This window comes from Manduca sexta, chromosome 14 (genome assembly GCF_014839805.1).
Source record: "Manduca sexta isolate Smith_Timp_Sample1 chromosome 14, JHU_Msex_v1.0, whole genome shotgun sequence".
Lineage (NCBI taxonomy): Eukaryota > Metazoa > Arthropoda > Insecta > Lepidoptera > Sphingidae > Manduca > Manduca sexta.
The window spans coordinates 7,942,107-7,962,926 of record NC_051128.1 but is presented as its reverse complement, the minus strand read 5'-3'; the positions used below and the strand labels follow the sequence as shown (position 1 = coordinate 7,962,926).

At 32.7% G+C, this 20,820-nt stretch overlaps 2 protein-coding genes and 2 long non-coding RNA genes across 6 annotated transcripts in view; 2 read left to right on the top strand and 2 right to left on the bottom strand.

Annotated features, from left to right (window-relative positions):
• Positions 1-6,041: 6,041 nt before the first annotated feature.
• On the bottom strand, positions 6,042-6,707 carry LOC119189310. The gene is made up of 2 exons (XR_005112330.1): positions 6,583-6,707; positions 6,042-6,312 (listed from the first exon to the last, which is right to left on the bottom strand). It is a non-coding gene; the product is annotated as an uncharacterized LOC119189310 (long non-coding RNA).
• Positions 6,708-6,735: 28 nt separating this feature from the next.
• On the bottom strand, positions 6,736-7,285 carry LOC119189309. The gene is made up of 2 exons (XR_005112329.1): positions 7,001-7,285; positions 6,736-6,888 (listed from the first exon to the last, which is right to left on the bottom strand). It is a non-coding gene; the product is annotated as an uncharacterized LOC119189309 (long non-coding RNA).
• A 270-nt stretch (positions 7,286-7,555) lies between these two features.
• LOC115456077 lies at positions 7,556-11,077 on the top strand. Of its 3 annotated transcripts, XM_030184946.2 has the most exons (5): positions 7,556-7,763; positions 7,995-8,128; positions 8,267-8,506; positions 8,862-9,020; positions 9,416-11,077. In XM_030184946.2, the coding sequence occupies exons 2-5, from the start codon at positions 8,077-8,079 to the stop codon at positions 9,544-9,546; spliced, it is 582 nt and encodes a 193-aa protein (XP_030040806.1). In that variant the 5' UTR covers positions 7,556-7,763; positions 7,995-8,076; the 3' UTR covers positions 9,547-11,077. The 3 variants fall into 3 exon arrangements, with proteins under 3 accessions (XP_030040806.1, XP_030040805.1, XP_037294524.1); XM_030184945.2 differs by lacking the exon at positions 7,995-8,128 and having other exon boundaries at positions 7,593-7,763; XM_037438627.1 differs by lacking the exon at positions 7,556-7,763 and having other exon boundaries at positions 7,976-8,128.
• Positions 11,078-17,661: 6,584 nt separating this feature from the next.
• LOC115456075 (extensin) overlaps positions 17,662-20,820 on the top strand; it is a 71,473-nt gene continuing 68,314 nt past the window's right edge. Inside the window, exon 1 of the mRNA XM_030184942.2 lies at positions 17,662-18,013. Within this exon, the coding sequence (XP_030040802.1) occupies positions 17,956-18,013 (58 nt within the window). The 5' untranslated portion in view covers positions 17,662-17,955. The remainder of the gene's footprint in view (positions 18,014-20,820) is intronic.

The window sequence follows — 20,820 nt, the reverse complement described above, 5'->3', positions numbered from 1 at the left end:
TTCATACATTTTTAATTTGCATATTTCGCTTCAATGATTTTTGATTGAGTGTAGATTGGAATAATTTAATCAATTTTACTTAATAAGTTGAATAGTAAATGTAGGCTTTTGTTTTCTTTTGCTTTATTTATTACTTGATTTAGGGCAGTTAGTATATATTTGCAATCACATTTTCCAGGTGGCAGTGTGTGTTCATCCCCTGATCTCGATGGATCTAAACTTGGAACTTCGCCGCAAATTAATCGTTTTTAGCGCGCGAACCTCCAGATGGTTGTGAAAAAGTAAGCTTCAAATTTAACTTGTTTTCTTTGCCAATGTGACACTAGTCTTAACTTTTTTAATTATTTAGTACTGTGCGACGTCAAATTTTAATTTATATTTTTTTTGTTTGTAACCATACTCTAGTTTGCTCGTGTATTACTGATGAGGCAAAATGGTTTCGCTACTATATAATTGCCTTACTCATAAGCAAAAATGTTATTCTAGGTGAATTTGAAAGCTGGCGAGGGTGCATACACGGAGCCGGTGTCGGTGATGAAGCCGGCCGTGGCGGGGTTCACGTTGCGGCCGTCGCTGGGCTCGGCGTTCCAGCCGCTGCAGCCCGCGCCGCCGCCCTCGCCGCCCGCCACCGCCACCACATCACACTGATTCGACCCCGCTCTATACTTTCCCGGTATAATGTTGCGTAAAATATCTACGTAGTTGTGACCGGTGTGACGTACACTGTAGAGATGATTTTGGCATCTAAAAATAAATACACTTCTTTCGTCCAAAGCATTTTGTACATTAACGGCCATGATTGGTTGCGAAAAGTATTTAACGCATTTTTATACGCGCCAATATTATCCTACAATTTACAAGCACCGAAATAAACGCAATAATGTACAATCTTAAATGGTTTAAATGGCATATTATGGCATTGTTTTGTGACATGATTGGATTTTGTATTTTTTTGGCATTTAGTTGATGTTGTATCAATGTTATGCGTACTAACCCACTGGGTAAACAACATGTCACAGTCTACTATTTTAGTTTTATTGATACAATAATTAATCACTTGACACATAATATGGGGATCCCATAATTATATTCATACATTTCTGTTTTAACATTTGTTATGAAAAACATAGGTCATCCCTCACATTTTATCTGTTATGACAATAATATTGTTTAAACATAATATTTTAAAATGGAGAAAATTAATAAATGTCCCTTGATACTGAAAGTATTGGATATCTGTCAATTCTATCAAATGAGTGAGATGATAAAATATGTCTCAATATAAAATTCATATTAGACTTGCAATTATTTTGCTGAATTCAACATGTATTGACAAACAACCAAAGTGATTTTATCAGAGAGTTAGATAAAATAATGAACCAAACAATGAAAAATATTGTGGAGTACGAGTAAGCACTATTTTGTCCCGATATTATTGTAAAACAGTAGGTTACAACTAAGGTACCCTTTTATTTTATAATTTAGTTGTTACAAGCACTCACTACTCCAGCCGATTCGACGACATGACTGGATATATATTTGATCTCATGTATATAATTAAAATTGTGTACATACATAACTACATGTTGCAAACATATAATTTTTAAAATGTTATAGTGTAATGGTAATGGAATTTTGTTTCTCAAAATAAGTTGTGTTTCTTTGAACGATTGAATATTTATGACTTCGGACCAAACTCAAAGGGCCAGAGCACCATATAACGGTGAAGGATATCATCGGTCGGTAGAACGATTTTCTAATGCAGAGCTTTAAATTGTGGGACTTGATGAAAGAAAATGTATGAAAATAGACTGAATTTTTTAAACTTTACTCATACTTTGATACAGGTATCTTGACTTTATGTGTTACGTAGTGTAGTGTATTTGTATGAAGTGCCTGGTCATGATTATTGTTTTATCTTCTAACAATCGAAATAAAATTTAGTATCACAGTGTTTATTTACGAAACACTCATTTTGTTTCTGCTAAGTTGGTCAGTATCTGTATCGGGTACATGAGCATATGATTTTGTATCATTTGTTTATGGAAGGATGGTAAACGCGGGTTGGATCTCTCATTTTGGCCAAAATGCATTTTTATCATCGAGACTGATAATGTAGTATGTTGACAACTTACATATAATCATAGTTAGATCTGCTTTTGGACATACGCAATTATTTTTAACCTTTTGTAAATTTCGACGGCAAATATATATTTTGGATGGCTCACGTTTGGAATATTATAATATAGTATTTAATCTTATCATTGCTCAAATCAAAATTTTTATGAAGAGCCACACTTATGATAATACGCCGAATTTGAAAATGTTAACTTAGTGATTGTAATATTTCCAGTTGCTGATGCAAATTAGTACCTATTGATTATTCAATAAAAGAATGTGATGATAATGTAAGTGAATCGATCGAAACCGAGTGTTGATCGTAGCTTGACAACTTCTGATACTGGCGACCGCTAGTGCTGTCTGAGTAACAACGCGAGGGTTAGGACATGTTGTGAGCATGTCGCACAAAGTGAACAGTATCCACGAGTTGTGAAGTGGTAACGAAGGTGCTGCATAGTGAATGTAAGTATGTACAGTAACAGGACTGACTTGTGACTAGACAGCAGGGTGTTGTAGGTGCGTTCGTTGGTTTTACGTAGTACGCAGTACGCTGTACGCACTTGTGCCGGACGATGTCTGATGACGTCGGATCACCTAGTGACAGATCGGATCCATAGCCCACTGCTGACAAAGATAAAAGCATTTCCATATGTACAAATGATTTAGTCTTTTTTTACTAAAACTTCTTGTATACATCTTAAATAATGTGTTGTATAAATGCCACCCAAAGGTCATAAATGATTTCAGGTTCATTATTTGTAATAATAATCGAAGATATTGTGCAAAAACATTAGCATGGAAGAAAAACCGAGCCAGTATTTAAAATCCGGATTTCTGTGTGAAATGTTTCTGAAATAAGTGCAATATAGCTGTAATGTCGAATAATTACTCGAGCAAACCGTTAGGTACTCTATTTTTGAAGATAATGTGATTGTTTCATGTACTTTCATGCCTCTAATGGAAACGTGTTAGTTTGCTTCATTCTTCTCTTAGTTAAGAGCTCACATTTGTGCAGTAACATGAGCTTGGTGGTTATTTTGCGTCGCTTCCTAACAGCTTCCATGTCGCTAATAGATTCCCCTACCGTTCAAATTCAAAAACAATATAATGCTTTACTAATAATGTTAGAGTTACGTCACAGGTCCAGGTTGTATTGTAGGATTTATATTAGCCTATCCGAAATATCGTTACCTAATTTAAGGTTTAGTAAGTTTTAGTGATGTGACCGAAAATTATTAGCTGTTAATAAATGTGTGCTATAAAACGGTCCCCTTGCTATTTTAATTTGTAAACCACTGGGACGCTGACGAGGCTCCTAAATAAAGATGTGAGGACTATTCACCAAAGTACTCGAGAGCGCGTCCGAGTAACTGTCTCCGCGTCTTTATCTGGGAACCATAAATGTTTAATAAAGTACATAAAGATATTTTTCTATGTTCAGGGTAGAAGCGAGATGATGGTGTATCATAAAAGTATCTTGGCTAGAACCTTAGATTTGATACTTCTTTTTATAGATGGTTATATTATTTTAAAGTTTGCTTTTTAGATGGACGATAAGTTTTTATTTTAATTATTATGATATTAGATTAAATACTAACATTAAAACTAAACCAAAAGTGCCCATTGAGATAAGTTTATAATTTAAGCAAGCCTTTTGTTCGGCATTTTGTTAATGAATAATGTTTAGGAGACAAAATTAGAAAATAAGAAAAATTATCGAACGATTGTTGAGTTTTAGTTATCTAAAATTGTTGAGGTTTATTGATAAAAAAATTCATTTAGTTTTTTTACACGCAGTGCTAAACAAAGGGCTTGTTTAGTTAGAGGCATTAATTAACATCAATATGAATATCTACTTTAAGTAATAATAAGATAATGGTTTTATTATAGTTTTGTTTCAGAAAAGAAATTCTAATTACTATTTTTGTTTCCAATATTTTATCACTTTAATCTGTTTTCACTGTAATGTATCTTGCTGTATTGCAGACATATCCAATATACAGACTGATTTAATCAGTGACTTTTATTTTATTGCTTTAATTATACCCCTAAGATTTAAAGCTAACAAATCATTCTTTAATCATAGATAAGCACAATAGTATTTAAGAGTTTTAATCATTTATTTGTCCCAAAATGGAATTATACTTGGGTGATGCTGCCAGACTGCCTCGGTGGCATTGCGTGTGCGGTCTTGGGTTGAAATCCCAGGGCGGGCAATTGTGCTGAGTATCAGCTGGGAGTCTGGAAGTTGTGCCCGATAAGGCGATAACCACGCCTCTTATCATATTATGGGACGGAACACACTTGACGAAAAGTGCGTGCACTGGTTGCGCTTTTGCTACCCCTTCGGGGATAAATGCGTGATGTGCTTTTGTTATTGTTCTGATACTGCCAGCAAAAACTATTCCAATTATTTTCTAGAAATGTGAGATATATTGGACTAGCTTATTGAAAGATGAAAACTGACCACAATATCAATCATGTTTAGTGGTTATTTAAACAAATATATATCTTCTAAGAGGTCAGTTCATTGGCGCAGCTAAAAATGCATCTCCAAGAATTATTTTTTCTGTCCCATTGATGCTACATAAATATTATTATAACAAAACTGGCACTGTGTTACGAGTTATTCATCATTTTGTTACGAGAAGCCCTTAGACAAAGAGTATTATAATACTACAGAAACCCATTGACTTTTCAAAAAGCTTAAATAAGATACAAAATCCTCATTATTTATGTCAAATCTTACCAAACAAAGCATAATATATAAACTTACTACATAAGATTATGACTCGATGATTATGACACTTTGGATTTTTATTGAATTATGCCATACTTTCACTGGATAATAAGCGTATCCAAGGGAATTATTATATACTAGCTTTTGCCCGCGGCTCCGCCCGCGTTATAAAGTTTTTCAAGCTAAAGTTTTTCGTTATAAAAGTAGTAGTTTCCCGGGAGCCTATGTTCTTCCCAGAGTCTCAAACTGTCTCCATACCAAATTTCATCTTAATACGTTAGGTAGTTTTTGAGTTTAACACGTTCAGGCAGACAGATGCAGCGGGGACTTTGTTTTATAATATATTTTTAGAACTTTTAAGAGGAACAATCCCGTCATACATCATTGTTGCATAACTTTAACCGTTTACGCAGCGCACGCAACGGAAGCTCTCAAAACTAATAAATTGTCCCCGTTTTTGCAACATGTTTCATTACTGCTCCGCTCCTATTGGTCATAGCGTGATGATATATAGCCTATTGCACTCCACGAACAAAGGGCTATCCAACGCAAAAATAATTTTTCAGTTCGAATCGGTAGTTCCTGAGATTAGCCATTACTGCTCCGCTCCTATTGGTCATAGCGTGATGATATATAGCCTATAGCACTCCACGAACAAAGGGCTATCCAACGCAAAAAGATTTTTTCAGTTTGGACCGGTAGTTCCTGAGATTAGCCATTACTGCTCCGCTCCTATTGGGTATAGCATAATGATATATAGCCTATAGCACTCCACGAACAAAGGGCTATCCAACGCAAAAAGATTTTTTCAGTGTGGACCGGTAGTTCCTGAGATTAGCCATTACTGCTCCGCTCCTATTGGGTATGGCGTGATGATATATAGCCTATAGTACTCCACGAACAAAGGGCTATCCAACGCAAAAAGAATTTTTCAGTTTGGACTGGTAGTTCCTTAGATTAGCGCGTTCAAACAAACAAACAAACTCTTCAGTTTTATATAACAGTATAGATATGGAAATATGATATTTTGACAAATAAGATTCAATACTTAATAAAATATAGTGTTGGCTTTTGCCAATATGTATTTTTATACATTATTGTAAGGTAATACACAAATGAATGTCTTAAAGAAAAGTAAGATATGTTTTAGGGTAATATTTAAAAAATAATTATTCCAATGGATAGATGAATATACTTTTTGTGAGTTTTAAATACATTTTATTCAGTCATAAAATTTTACAAGGATTAAGTAGTAAATATGTCTGTAAAGGATTTTAATATTGTAAACTACGCTTTTGTTTGTATATCATCTAGTAAAATTCTTAGTTCTTCATCCTCAAATCTGCCTTCTAACGATGGTATTAAGGCCTTGGCTTCTTCTGGCGCTTTCTGGACAAAGGTTTGCTAAACTTGCAACTTCAAACTTATGCAGTTTCTTTGATTGTAATAGACTGAAAAAATGAAAAAATTTATGGGTTTATAATAGCAACATTACTTTCAAATACTGTAATAAAAAAATTATTAAGAGTAATCTAACAAAAATCTATTATTATTTCTTTTTAATGGTTTCAACATTATCTATATCAATAACAATTACATTTGCTTATGAAAAAGATTAATATTTTTAAGGAAGATGTTCTTTATTAGTAGTACTTGGAATTTATTACCCATTGTCTTCTAAAATAAAAATAAAAGTCTATATGTTATTTCATAGAACCAACCAGTATGTTAATTCCACCAGCTGAATGTTTTTAGAGAATATTGCACCTATTGCAAAGATTAGTCATATCAATATCCAGACAGGGTGTTAAATATTAACCATGGTATTGTAAATTAACACCTACTTTCTAACAGCTGCATATGGTTTTCTTTATTTTTGAATTTCTTAAACATATTAGTGTATGTGAGTGTCTTCATAAACACTTCTGAGAATTCTTGTTCTTCTTCAGCTGATTCATTTTGCGCTTTCCTATGCTCCAATAACATGTCTACTTCTGAGATCAGCAATGTCTCAGCATTTTCAAATTCTATAACATACAATAGCTATTATCAAATAATTTGAAATACAAAATTTAATAACCTAATTAATTCCATAAATGTCAGTCTGCATTTATAATGTAGTAATATAAATTTTGGAACCTTTAGGAAACTGTAAATCTGCTGCGTCTTCTTCTACAACATCTTGTACTGGTCCAGACATCGTTAAAAATGTTATGCTCACAGTTAATTTATTTCCGGCAGAAAGTAAATACAGATAATTTTAATCAATTTACTAAAAGTGCTTTTACTACAAGTACCTACGTAATTACTTTTATATATTTTCGATAATTAACTAAAACAACAGTAAACAAAAAGTTGAAGGACTTAACGCTAACCACAAAATCAGACACAAATTGTTACATCCTTCAAATGTCAACTGTCAATATTATAAACTAGTGATAATAATAGTTCTGAGTGACTAGTGTTGCCGCAAGACAATAAAGAAGTAGTACATTGATCTCGTATAATTCGTGTACTACCTAATTGAAAATTTTGACTTAATTTTAATTAACGACTTTTAGAAATAATATTCTCAATTACGTTTGAAGGAATACCTTCAAACAAGTAAAGTCGAATTTAAGGAAGCTTTGGCTTAGGTGCTAAAAATTTTTGGGAATTTGCCTCACTGATAACAAGTGCCATGCCTGTCAGGACTCATTCCACTTCACCCAACGCCTTAAAAATAGATTGATAATTGATTAATATAAATAAATTGGGAAAAGTAGTTCCTTTTTTATTTATTTTTTTACACGTGTTATGGCGATCTTAGGCTACTTGGTGACGAATTTTAGCGCGAATCGGACCGCCATTCATCTGACAACACTACACCTGAGTTCTATTTTCAAATTTCATATTTGGTTAGGTAGGTTAAAATTTATTATTTTTATAAACAGAATATTATGATATAGGTTAATTTGTTTTACTTTTTAAGTTAATGATTGAAATTAAGAAATGGGAGATCAACATTTTCCATATATATTATAATTCTCTTTGCTCAACATATTTGCTTCAACTATATACAATTTAGTTTATGCCTTTTGCAGTTGGCGAACATAATTTATATTTTAATATAAAGTTACTAATTTATTTACAGCCAACGATAATGACTAAACCGACAAACGTGTGATATTCTAAATGTTAAATAATTGCAAAATATATCTACTTAGTCTTATATTATGATGTCTAAAACACCTCCAAAAGCTGATAATTATAACTTTGTGCCAAAAGGTAAGCACACTTGTTTTTGTACCTATGTAAACCCGATGCAATTAAACTATAATCCTTCAGCAATCCTAATACGTTTTTGTGTGATATATACATTAAAAAACATTGATATTAATCAATTATATATTTACTCTTTTTCAGAAATCACAACACCAATAAAAGACCAGACGGGTATCTCCAAAACTGTGTTTTCACATGTTTCTAAATTACACGGTTTATTAAATAATTGGGTGAAATTAAGAGACAAAGGAACCAAGTTCTGTAAAGTTATTTCATCAGTAAAGTTGCATGAATGTGAAAATGATTACTATCCACATCAATTAAAACCCATTATGGACAATTTGGTTGAAATTTTAGAAAGCTTAAAAGATATAGTTGATGGTAATAATATTCATTCATATTTTTTATATATAGATCATTGTACTCAGTTATACAACTTAAAAATTCTGAAATGTGTTTAAAATTTTGGTTTTAGATCGCTATTTACATAATTTGATTTTGTTTGATAATGGAACATTATGTAGTAATTAAATAAATTAATTGTTACTTTAAAATATGTTATAACAAGCTACTGTTTAAAGTTAGTACAGTCAGTGTCAAAATTGTAAAATTAAAATAGGCACACCAGCTCCCCCACAACGTAGGCTTGTTTAACTTATTATGTTACATTTTTTGTAAATTTTGGCTAAGAAAATATTTTTTTAATCAGAATCATATTTTTGCATGTCTGTTGCAGGTGTTGCAATTTTGAATGATCAACTCAAAGCTTTAGCACAGTTACAGCCTACAAGTCAACCTGTTATTTTTACCTGGTCAGCTACTCAGATTTCAAAAACCGTACAAAATATATACAAATCTTTGTTAAAGGAATATAGGCTCAAACAAGTTGTTACAGGTATATAAATGGATGTGAATTATTTTCAGTCTTTTTTAATACATTTATCATGTCATGCCAATCAGTCTGCCTTGGTGGCATAGTTATACTTCATGCGCGGTACAGCAGTGCTATGAGGTCCTGGGTTCGAATCTTGGGTTGGGCAAAGTGATATTTGGGTTTTTCTGCTCAATATCAGCCCGGATTATGAAATCTGTGCCCGATATTGCGATAGGCCAGCCCCCTATCACATTGTGGGATGGAACACACTTGGCGAAAAATGGATATGGAGTTAAATGCGTGTTGTGTATCATTCATACTACACTCACTACACCATTCTTATAAATAATAGCCTCTGTAAACAAAGATAGTTAAGCATTTGTATATTGGTATGCAGGGTTTTACTTTTTTTGCAGAAAATGTAGCCCATTGCAGAGATGAGTTCCTGATAGAAACATATGTCAGTTCATGGGAGTTAGATCCACATTTCAACGCGTCAGATGAAGCGTTTTTATTTGCAGAGTTTGGTCTCGTCGGAGTGACATAGTGGAGTAAATAAATGTTTAAATAAACTATTAGCAAATGTTAAGTAATTTTGTAGTCATTGTAATATTACATAATACTACATATTCAGTATTCTGTAGTAAGATTGTAATATGTATATTACTATTTTATATACCTCTGTATTTTGTATTCACACAAAAAAAATATTTATTAAAAAAAAGTAAATACACAGGAAACTTATTTTATCAGAAAAAATATATCAAAGCGCCATTATTACAATTGTATATACCAATGTATTTTGCATGGGTGCTGGGAGGGGGATGCAAGGGAGTGCACCCCTGTTCGGAACAAATCGCAATAAAAATAACTAAATGACAGTGTGAACTATTGACTACAGAGGTTTTATTATGGTTTAGCATGTACAAATACCCGCGCGATATTTATAAAAAAATAATAATAATATGCTACTATAGTATGTAGATGCAGATGCACCCCCCTAAAGATCATCTTGGCGGCGCGGCGCCCATGGTACTTTATATACATACACATTGAAAGGTTTTTTCTATCTAGCTCGGCTTTTGGCACAAAAAATTTTATTTAAAAACTTATTTTATCAGAAAAAATAAATCACGGTGATGCCTATAAGGGGTCGCGAACATTTCCTAGCCTTCTCCCCTCCTACCATTCTTAGAGGTTTCCTTACTCTTCCTCGACACTTCCTTCTCAGCTATCCCCTCCCAACTTTCCTTCAGAATCCTGCAGTCGCTAAGCCGGGGGATTCCAGTATCCCATTCGCGAGTTTCCCCCAGGCTTGAATGCGGGGTACGAAACCAAAAAAAATAGTCATTTTTTTAAAGAAAATGGTGTCAATTTTAATTATAACACCAGTTTACAAAATTTAACTTTTTTTTTTATACCCCGAAAGAAATGTATGTAAATGTGTTAATCTACCTCTCTTAGAACTAAAAGAAATATTCTATCACGTCACAATTTCTTCCTGCAGTCAAATGTTTTTTTTTTCTACCTAGCGTGGTGACGAAAGTTTATTGTTTATTCGCTCGCTTCAAACGACAATTCTCTTGTTTCGGTTTGATTTAAAATGTCGAATAGAAAGTGTTATCAAAGTTCAAATCATTTTTGTTATGTGTGTGGACAGTTTATATTTTCAAAAAAGAGAAGATCCGTTGTAGTTTCGTTGAAAAGTGCATATCTTCATTATTTTTGATTTCCTGTAACAAATCAAAACAAAAAGTTGTCACCTCATGTGTTTTTTAAAAGCTGTAGAATAGTTTTACTCCGGTGGTCAGGAGAAAACGTTCACCTTCTATTTGGTTCACCAATGCTATGGAAAGAACCCAGTAATCATGAGAAAGATTGTTACTTTTGTGCTACGGAGACATTGGGATATAATAAAAAAATAAAAGAAAGTATATATGCCGAAGTTCCGTCTGTTACTAAACCCATTTTACATTCGAAAGCTTTTTATCTGTTACCTAAAAAATCTACTTAGAAGTAATTCAAAATGGTTGTGAAAGATTTTTTTTGGGAAATAAAAAACTAAAAATTGCAAGCTATTGTTGCCGTTTTATTGGAAAATTTTCAACAGATGGGAGTAAACATGTCATGTTTTCAAATGAATCTTTACATTTTCTGCACTTGCATGTCAGTTTTTTCCCTGAAAACTCCATAGTTTTCAGGGAAAAAACTGAGTACCTCCATAAGTATGAGTGACGAAGAAGGGGAACCTTTCCACCAAGATTTAAAGGTTTTTGAAGAACGACATCAAGAATTTTGGGATGAAAACATGTGAGGGGATTAATGTTGGTACCTTATAAGAGAAACTGATTCAAATAATTATGAAAAGAAGGCAAAAATTAATCATTTTTAATTTTTGTTTGTATTAATAATAACGTTCTGTATTCCTGTTAAGTATAAGTATAAATATTTCTTAAACCAGACGTGATACATTTTTTAAATTATTTTTTATGGATAAGTCTACCTAAATCAATAATATAATTACAACTTTCGGCCGGGGTATGAAAACCGTGTAAACTAGTGTAATCATTTGCTGAATAAGAACTATTGTTAATCGAGATAATGAGATTTTTAAAAAAATATGATCAAAATTAATAGTTCTAGATTTTGTAGAATATGTTACATGTATTTTAATGCATCAAGCAATTACGATACCTACTAAGGTACCGCTACTTAATTCTATTGTATATGAGTTTAATAATATACTCTTTATTGTAAGTTGTAACACATGGTTTTATATTTCTATTTCCTCAAATACTTGATTAAAAATTTGATACGTTTTTGTGGCATCATGACGAAATTTAATTTACCTAATCATATTTATTATACACTAGCTTCCGCCCGCAGCTTCGCCCGCGTGGATTTCGGGTTTCAAAAATGGAGAAGGTGCTCAATTTGTCGGGATGTTTTTTTTAATTTATGGTGGTATGCAGGTGGTCCGATTGTCCGGTCAGGGTCTGATGATGGGATCCTGGTGAAATCGAAGGAACTTTTAACCATTAAGGTTGCACACGAAATGACGGAAGCTTAAAAATGGAGTAACTTCTCCCGTTTTCCCAACATTTTCCATCACTGCTATGCTCCTATTAATTGTAGCGTGATGAAAAGTATACTATAACCAGCTCAGGAGTATGAAAAATAATTGTACCAAGTTAAGTTAAAATCCGTCGAGTAGTTTTTGTTTCTATAACGGTTATACAGACAGACAGACAAAAATTTTACTAATTGCATTTTTGGCATCAGTATCGATCCCTAATCACCCCCCAGTTATTTTTGGAAATATATTTCATGTACAGAATTGACCTCTCTACAGATTTATTATAAGTATAGATATGCAAAAGTAGCTCAAAAATTGTCCATAACGAAAACATGCATTTTAAAGTAAAACAAAAGAAATAATATCGTGAAGCCAACCAAATAACTAATGATATATTAAATTTTGTGACTGTTCAATTTAGTCGGGTCCGCGATATCACTTTTGTTGAGTTTCAGAACGCGACATTACATTATTATATTCTGTGCTCCAACGCACACTGCTTTGATGTTAGGAACACACCTACATTGCTTAGACAACAGTGAACTTTATACAATAGCAATAAAGCTCAAATTGACTCTATGTATTAGTTAGAAAACGTTTGTATGGGAAATAGAAAAATGCTATTTTGAGGATTTTCCCGGCAATTATTCGAATTTTTCTCACCTTTTAAAGCTTCCCTAGACCTCCACGAATAATTCAAGACCAAGATAAGATAAATCCGTTCAGCCGTTCTCGAGTTTTAGCGAGACTAACGAACAGCAATTGATTTTTATATATATAGATTATGTACACTGTGTATCAGTTGTATTATACATTATATTATATAACCAGGTAGATAATTCTGAGTATGACGTAGACACTTCCATAGAAGTAGTGTTTATTAGAAATACGTAATGTTCTAATAAAAGTGGCCGTAAGTGGTTATAGACAAAACTGTTCAGTCCTGTTACTGCTTCCCGGTTTTGCTTTGAGTATTTTATGAGTTTTGTATGTTTTATTGAGTGTACTTTAGTCATATCTATTTGTAGTTATCATTAATTTTATGGAAATTTTTGATGCACTAGTTGTCACCAACTCCTTTGGGAATTAAGGCGTGAAGTTACTTATGTTAGTGTAGCCTGTAGGTATCTATAATTGGTAGTTATTAATGCTTTCGTCAGAAACGGACAGGGCGGGACGTTGACGCGATGCTGGATGTGTATAGTTAAATGGTAATATAATAGTTAATATAAAATACGAGTTGACCCGACAAACGTTGTTCTGGTATATAAATTATTTCTAATAATTCGGACATTATTCATACGAAATACTAAAATCTCAATTAAAAATGGGAGGTAAAATATCTTTTGTGAAGCATTGTAATTAAATCTCAGGTTTGCGATACCTTAGATTTCGCTGTGGAAAAACATAAAGAAAGCGCGTTATAAAATGTGATACTTGTAAGAACTGATTTTTTAATCGTCTCTACTTTAGCTCCACCATCGCTCTTGCCAAGACCTTATGCAAACAAACATAACCTTGACATTTAGCCATTTCACGTTTAATTTACATAAAGGTTATGTATAGATGTGATAGGTCGCACGTAGCTATGACGACGCTGCCCAAACAAATGTTAAATACTGAAATCAACCGAAAACGTATTTTGTATTAATTGTACCTACTAAGGAGGGTATACAAGAGGGAGGCAACTCGCGTAATTGCTCGCTCTCCACCGACTCGAATAAATCTGAAATGGGGGCTTATTAAATAATCCAAAAAACAAGAGAAATATAGTTACAGCATTTGTTGTATTATAGTATTGGCTAATGCGAAACATATGAATTCCATTACTTGCAATATGTATATTTATAAAGGGATAAAGAATAATGTTTGTGACTTTGAATATAGGACATAAGCTCTGTACTCTGTAACTACTGATTCGATTCTAATATTTTTTTAATAGTAGAATGCTATTGATACCTTTTTATGGCTTTTAAACTCGGAGGAGAGAAGTGTAGAGTCGCGAATACCTAATCCTTTTTATACCTTTTACCATTTTTACCTTTTATATTTTAACTGGAAAACCGCAAAAATGATCATTCCTGTTACTAATGTCACTAAAACTCTGCAAGACGCCAGTGCCATCTATTTAAAAAATCAAATAAAAAAAAACATTAGCAAATTGCCGGGATGAAAAGTAGCTTTAGCATAAAAGCAGGACATGATCGACCCGAGTGCCAAATTTCATTCAAATCCGTTCATTTGTTTCTTCGTTTAATTACAAACATCAATAAATGTTCACAAACGTTCGTATTTATAATATTAGTAAGTTAAAATTTACTTGCTGTTTGTAGAAAAAGCTCAGATTTATGTGAAATAAGTTTTTTTTATTTATAAAAGGTTATAGAGCTATCTTGTTCCTAAACTATACATTACAGTTTCCTTAACAAGTACCTTTCACACGTGTACCTAAGTATCATTCACACGGGGCAGTGGGCACTGGGCAATAGTTGCGAAAGGTATAATTTTCCGAAAGAGAACCGAACACAACATATAGGTACTAATCTGCATTAACGGAGTCAATATTAAACGAGACATTATGTGTGGAATTCACACATAAATTTTATGTTTTTCTTTCTTAGATTGCTTAGAAGGGCCTCAGCTATGAAGTATGCGGCGTACGAATTTGAACGAGCTAAGACTTTGGCTGACGATTTATTAATTGCATGAACTCTACACATACATAATGTTTTAATTTCATGGAATATGGATATTAATATATGGTTGAACTATGTATAAGCAGGCCGGTATAATTTGGCCGACCGTCCGGAAATAAATTATCTCATGCCAGTCAACTTGTTTTTAGGTTTCGTTATACTTACCATCAGGAACAATAAGGCCACTTTTCCGTCGATAAAAAAACCCTAACGTCTAAATATCTATCCACTAAGTCAACGACGGGCATGGATATAAATAGAATGAACAAGAAGGGGATACGTAAAGGCCCGATGTTGAAAATTGACCCAAATTCTATCGGAAAGGTGTTTGTGCCTTCTGGGGGTTGTCATCATTTCACGGGTAATTAACTTTCCGCTAAACACATATTTCGAACCCAAGGTGTTACAGGATGGAAATTAATTTATTTTTAACGATAAAGTAAATAACCAGATATTTGAATTTTGATTGTGTTATGGAATACACCTATAAATAAATAGAGCTGTTTAGATAAAAATATCAGTTCACAAAAGCAACACACTCAGAAAAGACGAGGCATGAAACAGCAAAATATTGTAACTCTTAAGAATTCGGCTACTTAGCAAGGTCGAAACCTTATATCTCAATAGATAATAATCTTTAGGTTTTTTATAGATCTTTTATTTGCAATGACAATATTAAATACTTTGGTTTAAAAATATGGATATAATTATTTTTATGAGGTATTCCAATTTTAGAACGCTTTCATACCTTTGATGTAGTTAAAGTCTCCTTGGTTTATTGTTCTTCAAATTCTTACATTCATTTGATATTTATTCCATTAATGCATAGGTACCTAGTTATAAGATCTAGACCAATACGGCATATTAAAATTTTAAGATCCAAGTAGTATTTTACTTCCGTGTATTGCGCGCATGGAGTGTAAGATTTAGAGATAAAATTTATATAGAAGACTTCATAAAAAATGTATAATACGTGTTAGAAATATATGAAATTCGAATTTCGAAGTTTGACCACCGGATGACCACTAGTATTATTTAAAAGATAACGCTCTAAAATAATTAGCATATTTTTACCTCAGAACAATAATCTAATATTTTTACCAAAATACGAAAGTAAAAATTATTTACCTACAGGTCATCGATTATTATGGGTAATAAGCGAAATTTAAATAATATTTCATATGAAATAATTGCTTTTAAATATAGAGAAGGAATGCATACTAGTAAGTTGATCTCTTGTGCATACAAATTATTCCATAAAAATTTCGGATGAATACGTTTTTGTAGAAAATAAGTAGATTTTAGGAAACGGTCGTCTAAATCTCCAAAAATCTCACGCAATATCAAGCTTCCTCTATATTTTAACATGGATGTATATTGGATAACTGCAACCATCAGTGTCAAGGAAAGTTTTCTTCTCTTATTAGTTTTGATAACACGTGCTATGCTCATGCCAATTGTCTATTGACTGAGTACTCAGATAATACGTACTTGAATGAATTCTAAAGCATAAATTATTCCTCTGAAAACAATGGTACTCAACATATAATACGATAATAGATACCTGCTCGTGTATCTGGACACATTCCTTTAAGACTGATTATAATGTCTCGAGCGTTTTCCTCGATCATTATAATCTACAAATTATATTGTATTTTGCACTACTTGCACTACAATTGCTCATTATTAGTCATATAATTGCACAATGCCTTGTAAAATAGAGAAATTGCAGCCTTCACGAAGTCTTAGATTTCAAGCAATTAACAAATGAATAATTACCTGGGATATGGAATCATGTAGGGACGTGATTTATGGTAATTACACGACTATAAAATCAAGAAATTATTTTATTTGACTATGACTAAAACCGGTCTTACGAATTACGAACAATAAACAACGCTTTATATTTTAAAAGAAATTTTTTATTACAAGCATTTTCAGGTTATTGCAATTCCTTTTATGTGTTGTAAATTTTGTACACGAACAAAGACATTAAAATTACTTTGTAGTTACCATGGTACCCTTGTAGATTCTTATCTGTGAGGTCAGACACAAAGTCATGATCTAAATTGATAACGATATTATTTAACGAATTATAAAATATTTGGAAGTAACAATTTGATTAGCATTTCTCGAGGAAGGTTTTCAGTTATAAGGAAGTACAGTGAGAGGATACAAGGAACTCGGTAGTCGCTGGCGGAGATTGCACGCGTCTCTGCTATTCTCGACTGTGCTAACGTAGTAGCAGATAGCTTCATTGTTCCCCTGCTTATGTCAACAAGTTACGCACCAGCGTATGACTACTATGGAGACGTTATACGGTAAGATTATGTAAAATATTATTTTTTATTTATAATATTATTTAAAGTTCAACGTAGAAAATAAGTGCAATGACTTATAAATATATCATCATATTTTGTTTTTATGTTTTATCACGAAAATATATTTTATGGCTTGGTTCTCTATTTAAAATAAATAAGCTCACGCTTCATTAGCATAGCATGAAACTAAATAAGCATACTAGCGTTTATAATCAACAATGGACATTAAAAAAATCATGGAGGAGTCAACATTTCTCTTTTTTTTTATTACTCATTTACTCTGCATGCGATTGTGATCCCTTTATACAACTAATAATATTTTATTTTATTTATATCAATGTATCAAACCTCATGCGTAAGATCGTAATAATCAAACACTAAACTAAACAAAGGTCAACTTAGGCGCGAAAGAAATATTTAAGAAATTCTATTTTTAAAATTGAAATAACAGTATCAGATCATTCATAATAAAAAAAAAATAACACACAATCTTCGTGCGCGATGACTACTCCACAGTTTACTCTGTGCGCGTTCCTAACACGACCTATAATTTCGGTTAGCGCTCAGTTTACATCATTTGTGAAGTGGTGACGATACAAACTACATTGATTGGCTTTCTTCTACACGAAAGCGCGTATTCGATTATTATTTAGCAGAGATGTAGCCCTTTATCGTGTTGACCGACTAGCGCGGTAAACTTTATAGTTATCTATGGTTTTATTGTTTGATTCTTTTTGTTACGTTTTTTAGTTGCGTAGGCGTTAGATTATTGCATTTTAATCAATAGATGTAGTATAGATACTTTTGTTAGAGAGTACACTTCAGATTTGCACAAATTCAGCATAGTAAGCAACTTTTGAAGAATGGGTCACCTCTTGAGAAGCGCCTTCGTGCTCGGCATGGGAGGGAAGGACGACGAAGGTAAGAATTTAATTATTTACTTCCTTAACTTATTTACATTTTTATACGTGCAAATACATTTTCATCTTTTCCTCGTGTTTTCGTGTTATATTGTTAGCAAGAAAAGCCTCTACCTTTTTCACATTAAACATTTATCGAGGTAGTGTTATTCTTCGTAATAGGTATTTCAAACATTATGACAACTACTGAAACATGACCAACTTAATGGGAAAATTGGCAAGATAATTTTTATTGAATATTTTCAAGGTTTAATATTGTAATAGCGTTCAGAGCATGCCGTGCTGTCTATAATACATTGTAATCATGGCCTACTGGATTATGACCTCAGAATGGGTACTCTTTAAGGTGGTAGCTCAAGGTCCATTTTCATACATTTTGTTTCGGCTTTAATCTAGGTAACTAAACAAGTATTGGCAAGTAAAGAATTTAAATTCACGTCTAGTTAGTGATTAGTTCTCGCAGTTGAAGAAAAATGTAAAAATAATTAATAATCATGGATATTTCGGCCTTTAAAATTTCGTCATATTAAATTTTAAAGGCCGAAATATCCATTATTAATTATTTTACAACTGCGAAATACTTGTTTAGTTACCCAGATTAAAGCCGAAACAAAATGTATGAAAATGGACCTTGAGCTACCACCTTAAGTCTAATGTCCTAGTTATGCCTATTCTGGTTAAACCGTAATAAAAATATGTATTGTTCTTTATCATTGAGCAATACGTAAAGAGGCCTACGCACTTAAGAATAGTGTTGATATGTCTGGGTTGATTATAATTAATGTCATTTTCCCCCAAACTTTGGCTTTGGAAGACCTTTTTTACAGGAGCGAGGCAACGCCTAGTAGAAAATATATTATTTTTCATATTATGTGAGAATTAAAATATTTTCTAACGTCAAGGAATGTAAAAACTATTCTTTTTGTCTGAAAACGATTTTTTGGAATATATTCATATAAAAAATTCTAGTTTTTTCGAACTACTTCGTGATTCGTGTATACAAAATTGAAGATTACATTTGTTAAACGAACTATGGTATTATACGAATAATATGAAAAAAAAAATGATACGTAGGTTTTAATATACGAGATCGTAAACAACATATTAATAGGTATTGTAAAATGGATTAACTGTTGTCTTCTATAAAATACACAATACTATCAAAACAAACAGCTCGGAAAACATCATCGATCATTTGTATGTAAGGTGATGTGTGTGTTGCGGTCATAATACCATTAGCCATATCTGTGATAATAATTTAGTATTATTATCTAATGCTAATCCAAAATACTGAACAATATATGTACTATACAGTATACATGTTAAAAATCTGATTGCTATAATGTTACTTTAGGCTTTGATAATGTAAACTCCATCTAGACAATTCTATACGAGACACATACTGCTACATAAAACTTACACAAATTTCCGGTTTATTAATCTAACGCGTTAACAAAATAAGTTAGTAGGTAAAACATTCTTTCTGAAATCGAGGCACATAGGAAATTGTGTAGTGCAATGTTTCTTTCTTTAAATCGATGATAAGGCACCAAAACACTTGACGACAGGCCTGTATGTAAATAAATAAGCTTCATTTAAGATTGGCATATCAGAGATGGTAATTTGCACTGAACACGCAATTTATGATACGTCACATCTTGGCCGTGAATCATTTTAGGGTTCCGTACCTAAATGGTATTCAAAACCAATTACTAGGCCTGTGCCAATGTGTCTAGCTGACTTTACGGCCTTTTATTTATGAACCGTAATTTGTACTCGAAATTCAAATAATATTTTTATTTGAAAAATCTAAATCGTATGTATATCAAGTACGTAATTCACCCCTGACGATTACACATACACCGAATAAGCACCTGTGTTAAGACAAAATTTTAATTCTTATAGTCTTCTAGTGAGACGTTCGTCTCTTTCTTGCCACTACTGTTGCAATTCAATTGGAAATAGTTCTCTATAGAGTAATAACAAATAATAAACTGTCTACAGTTAGGTATAGATATGTATGATGGTCTAAATTCCTGATATAATATATTTTACGCCAAAACGTATAGGGGTCATCAACCTTTTTGACCTGCCTGAGTTAATGAGGGTAAATAATGTTAACCTCTCCAAATACAAAATTAATATGAATATAATTGTATGTAACTGAAACGCTCAACTTTATTTATGCTGGGAAATCTAATGCATTATAAACAGTTACTGCAATAAAATTAGTTCGAAACCAAACGTCTAATGATGTAGAGTGGGTGGATGTATGTTATAAAATATTCGGTTCCATTCGTATTAATGTCACTGTTAGTCAAATAAAGGCGGTCATAGAATAAATAAAATAAGTTATGTGTTAATTTACCCACTGTATATTATATTTTTACTGGTAGAAGGTTTCTTGTAACCGAGGGGCCGTCTGGGTAGGTACCAACGCAATATCTATTTCTACCATCACGCAGCAGTAGGCATGCACATTGTGTTCCAATTTGAAGAACATTGAAGCCAGCGAAACTACTGGGCATTGTAGGACTTAACATCTTACGTCTCAGGGCGACGGATGCAATGAAGTGGTACGCAATACTTTGTAATTCATAGATCTTTGTGGTGTTGCTACTGTTTATGGGCGTTGGTATCGCTTACCATCAGGTAAACGACTTGCTCGTCTCGTCATTCGACTGTTAAAATTACAGTATATTGATAGTGGGACTGCGCTTGTAGTAAAAAAATGGTTGCCTCATTGTCGTACACGGTCTTTACACCTGTCTGTGTAAACAATAGATGAAACACTTCTCGCGATTACCT

Bases quoted from the DNA above. Each gene is read 5' to 3' on its own strand.
- LOC115456077 (XM_030184945.2), top strand. From the start codon at position 7,658: ATGGCGATCTTAGGCTACTTGGTGACGAATTTTAGCGCGAATCGGACC. The intron at 7,764-8,266 runs GTAGGTTAAAAT...ACTCTTTTTCAG, and splicing joins CAAATTTCATATTTGGTTAG to AAATCACAACACCAATAAAA. The intron at 8,507-8,861 runs GTAATAATATTC...TGTCTGTTGCAG, and splicing joins CTTAAAAGATATAGTTGATG to GTGTTGCAATTTTGAATGAT.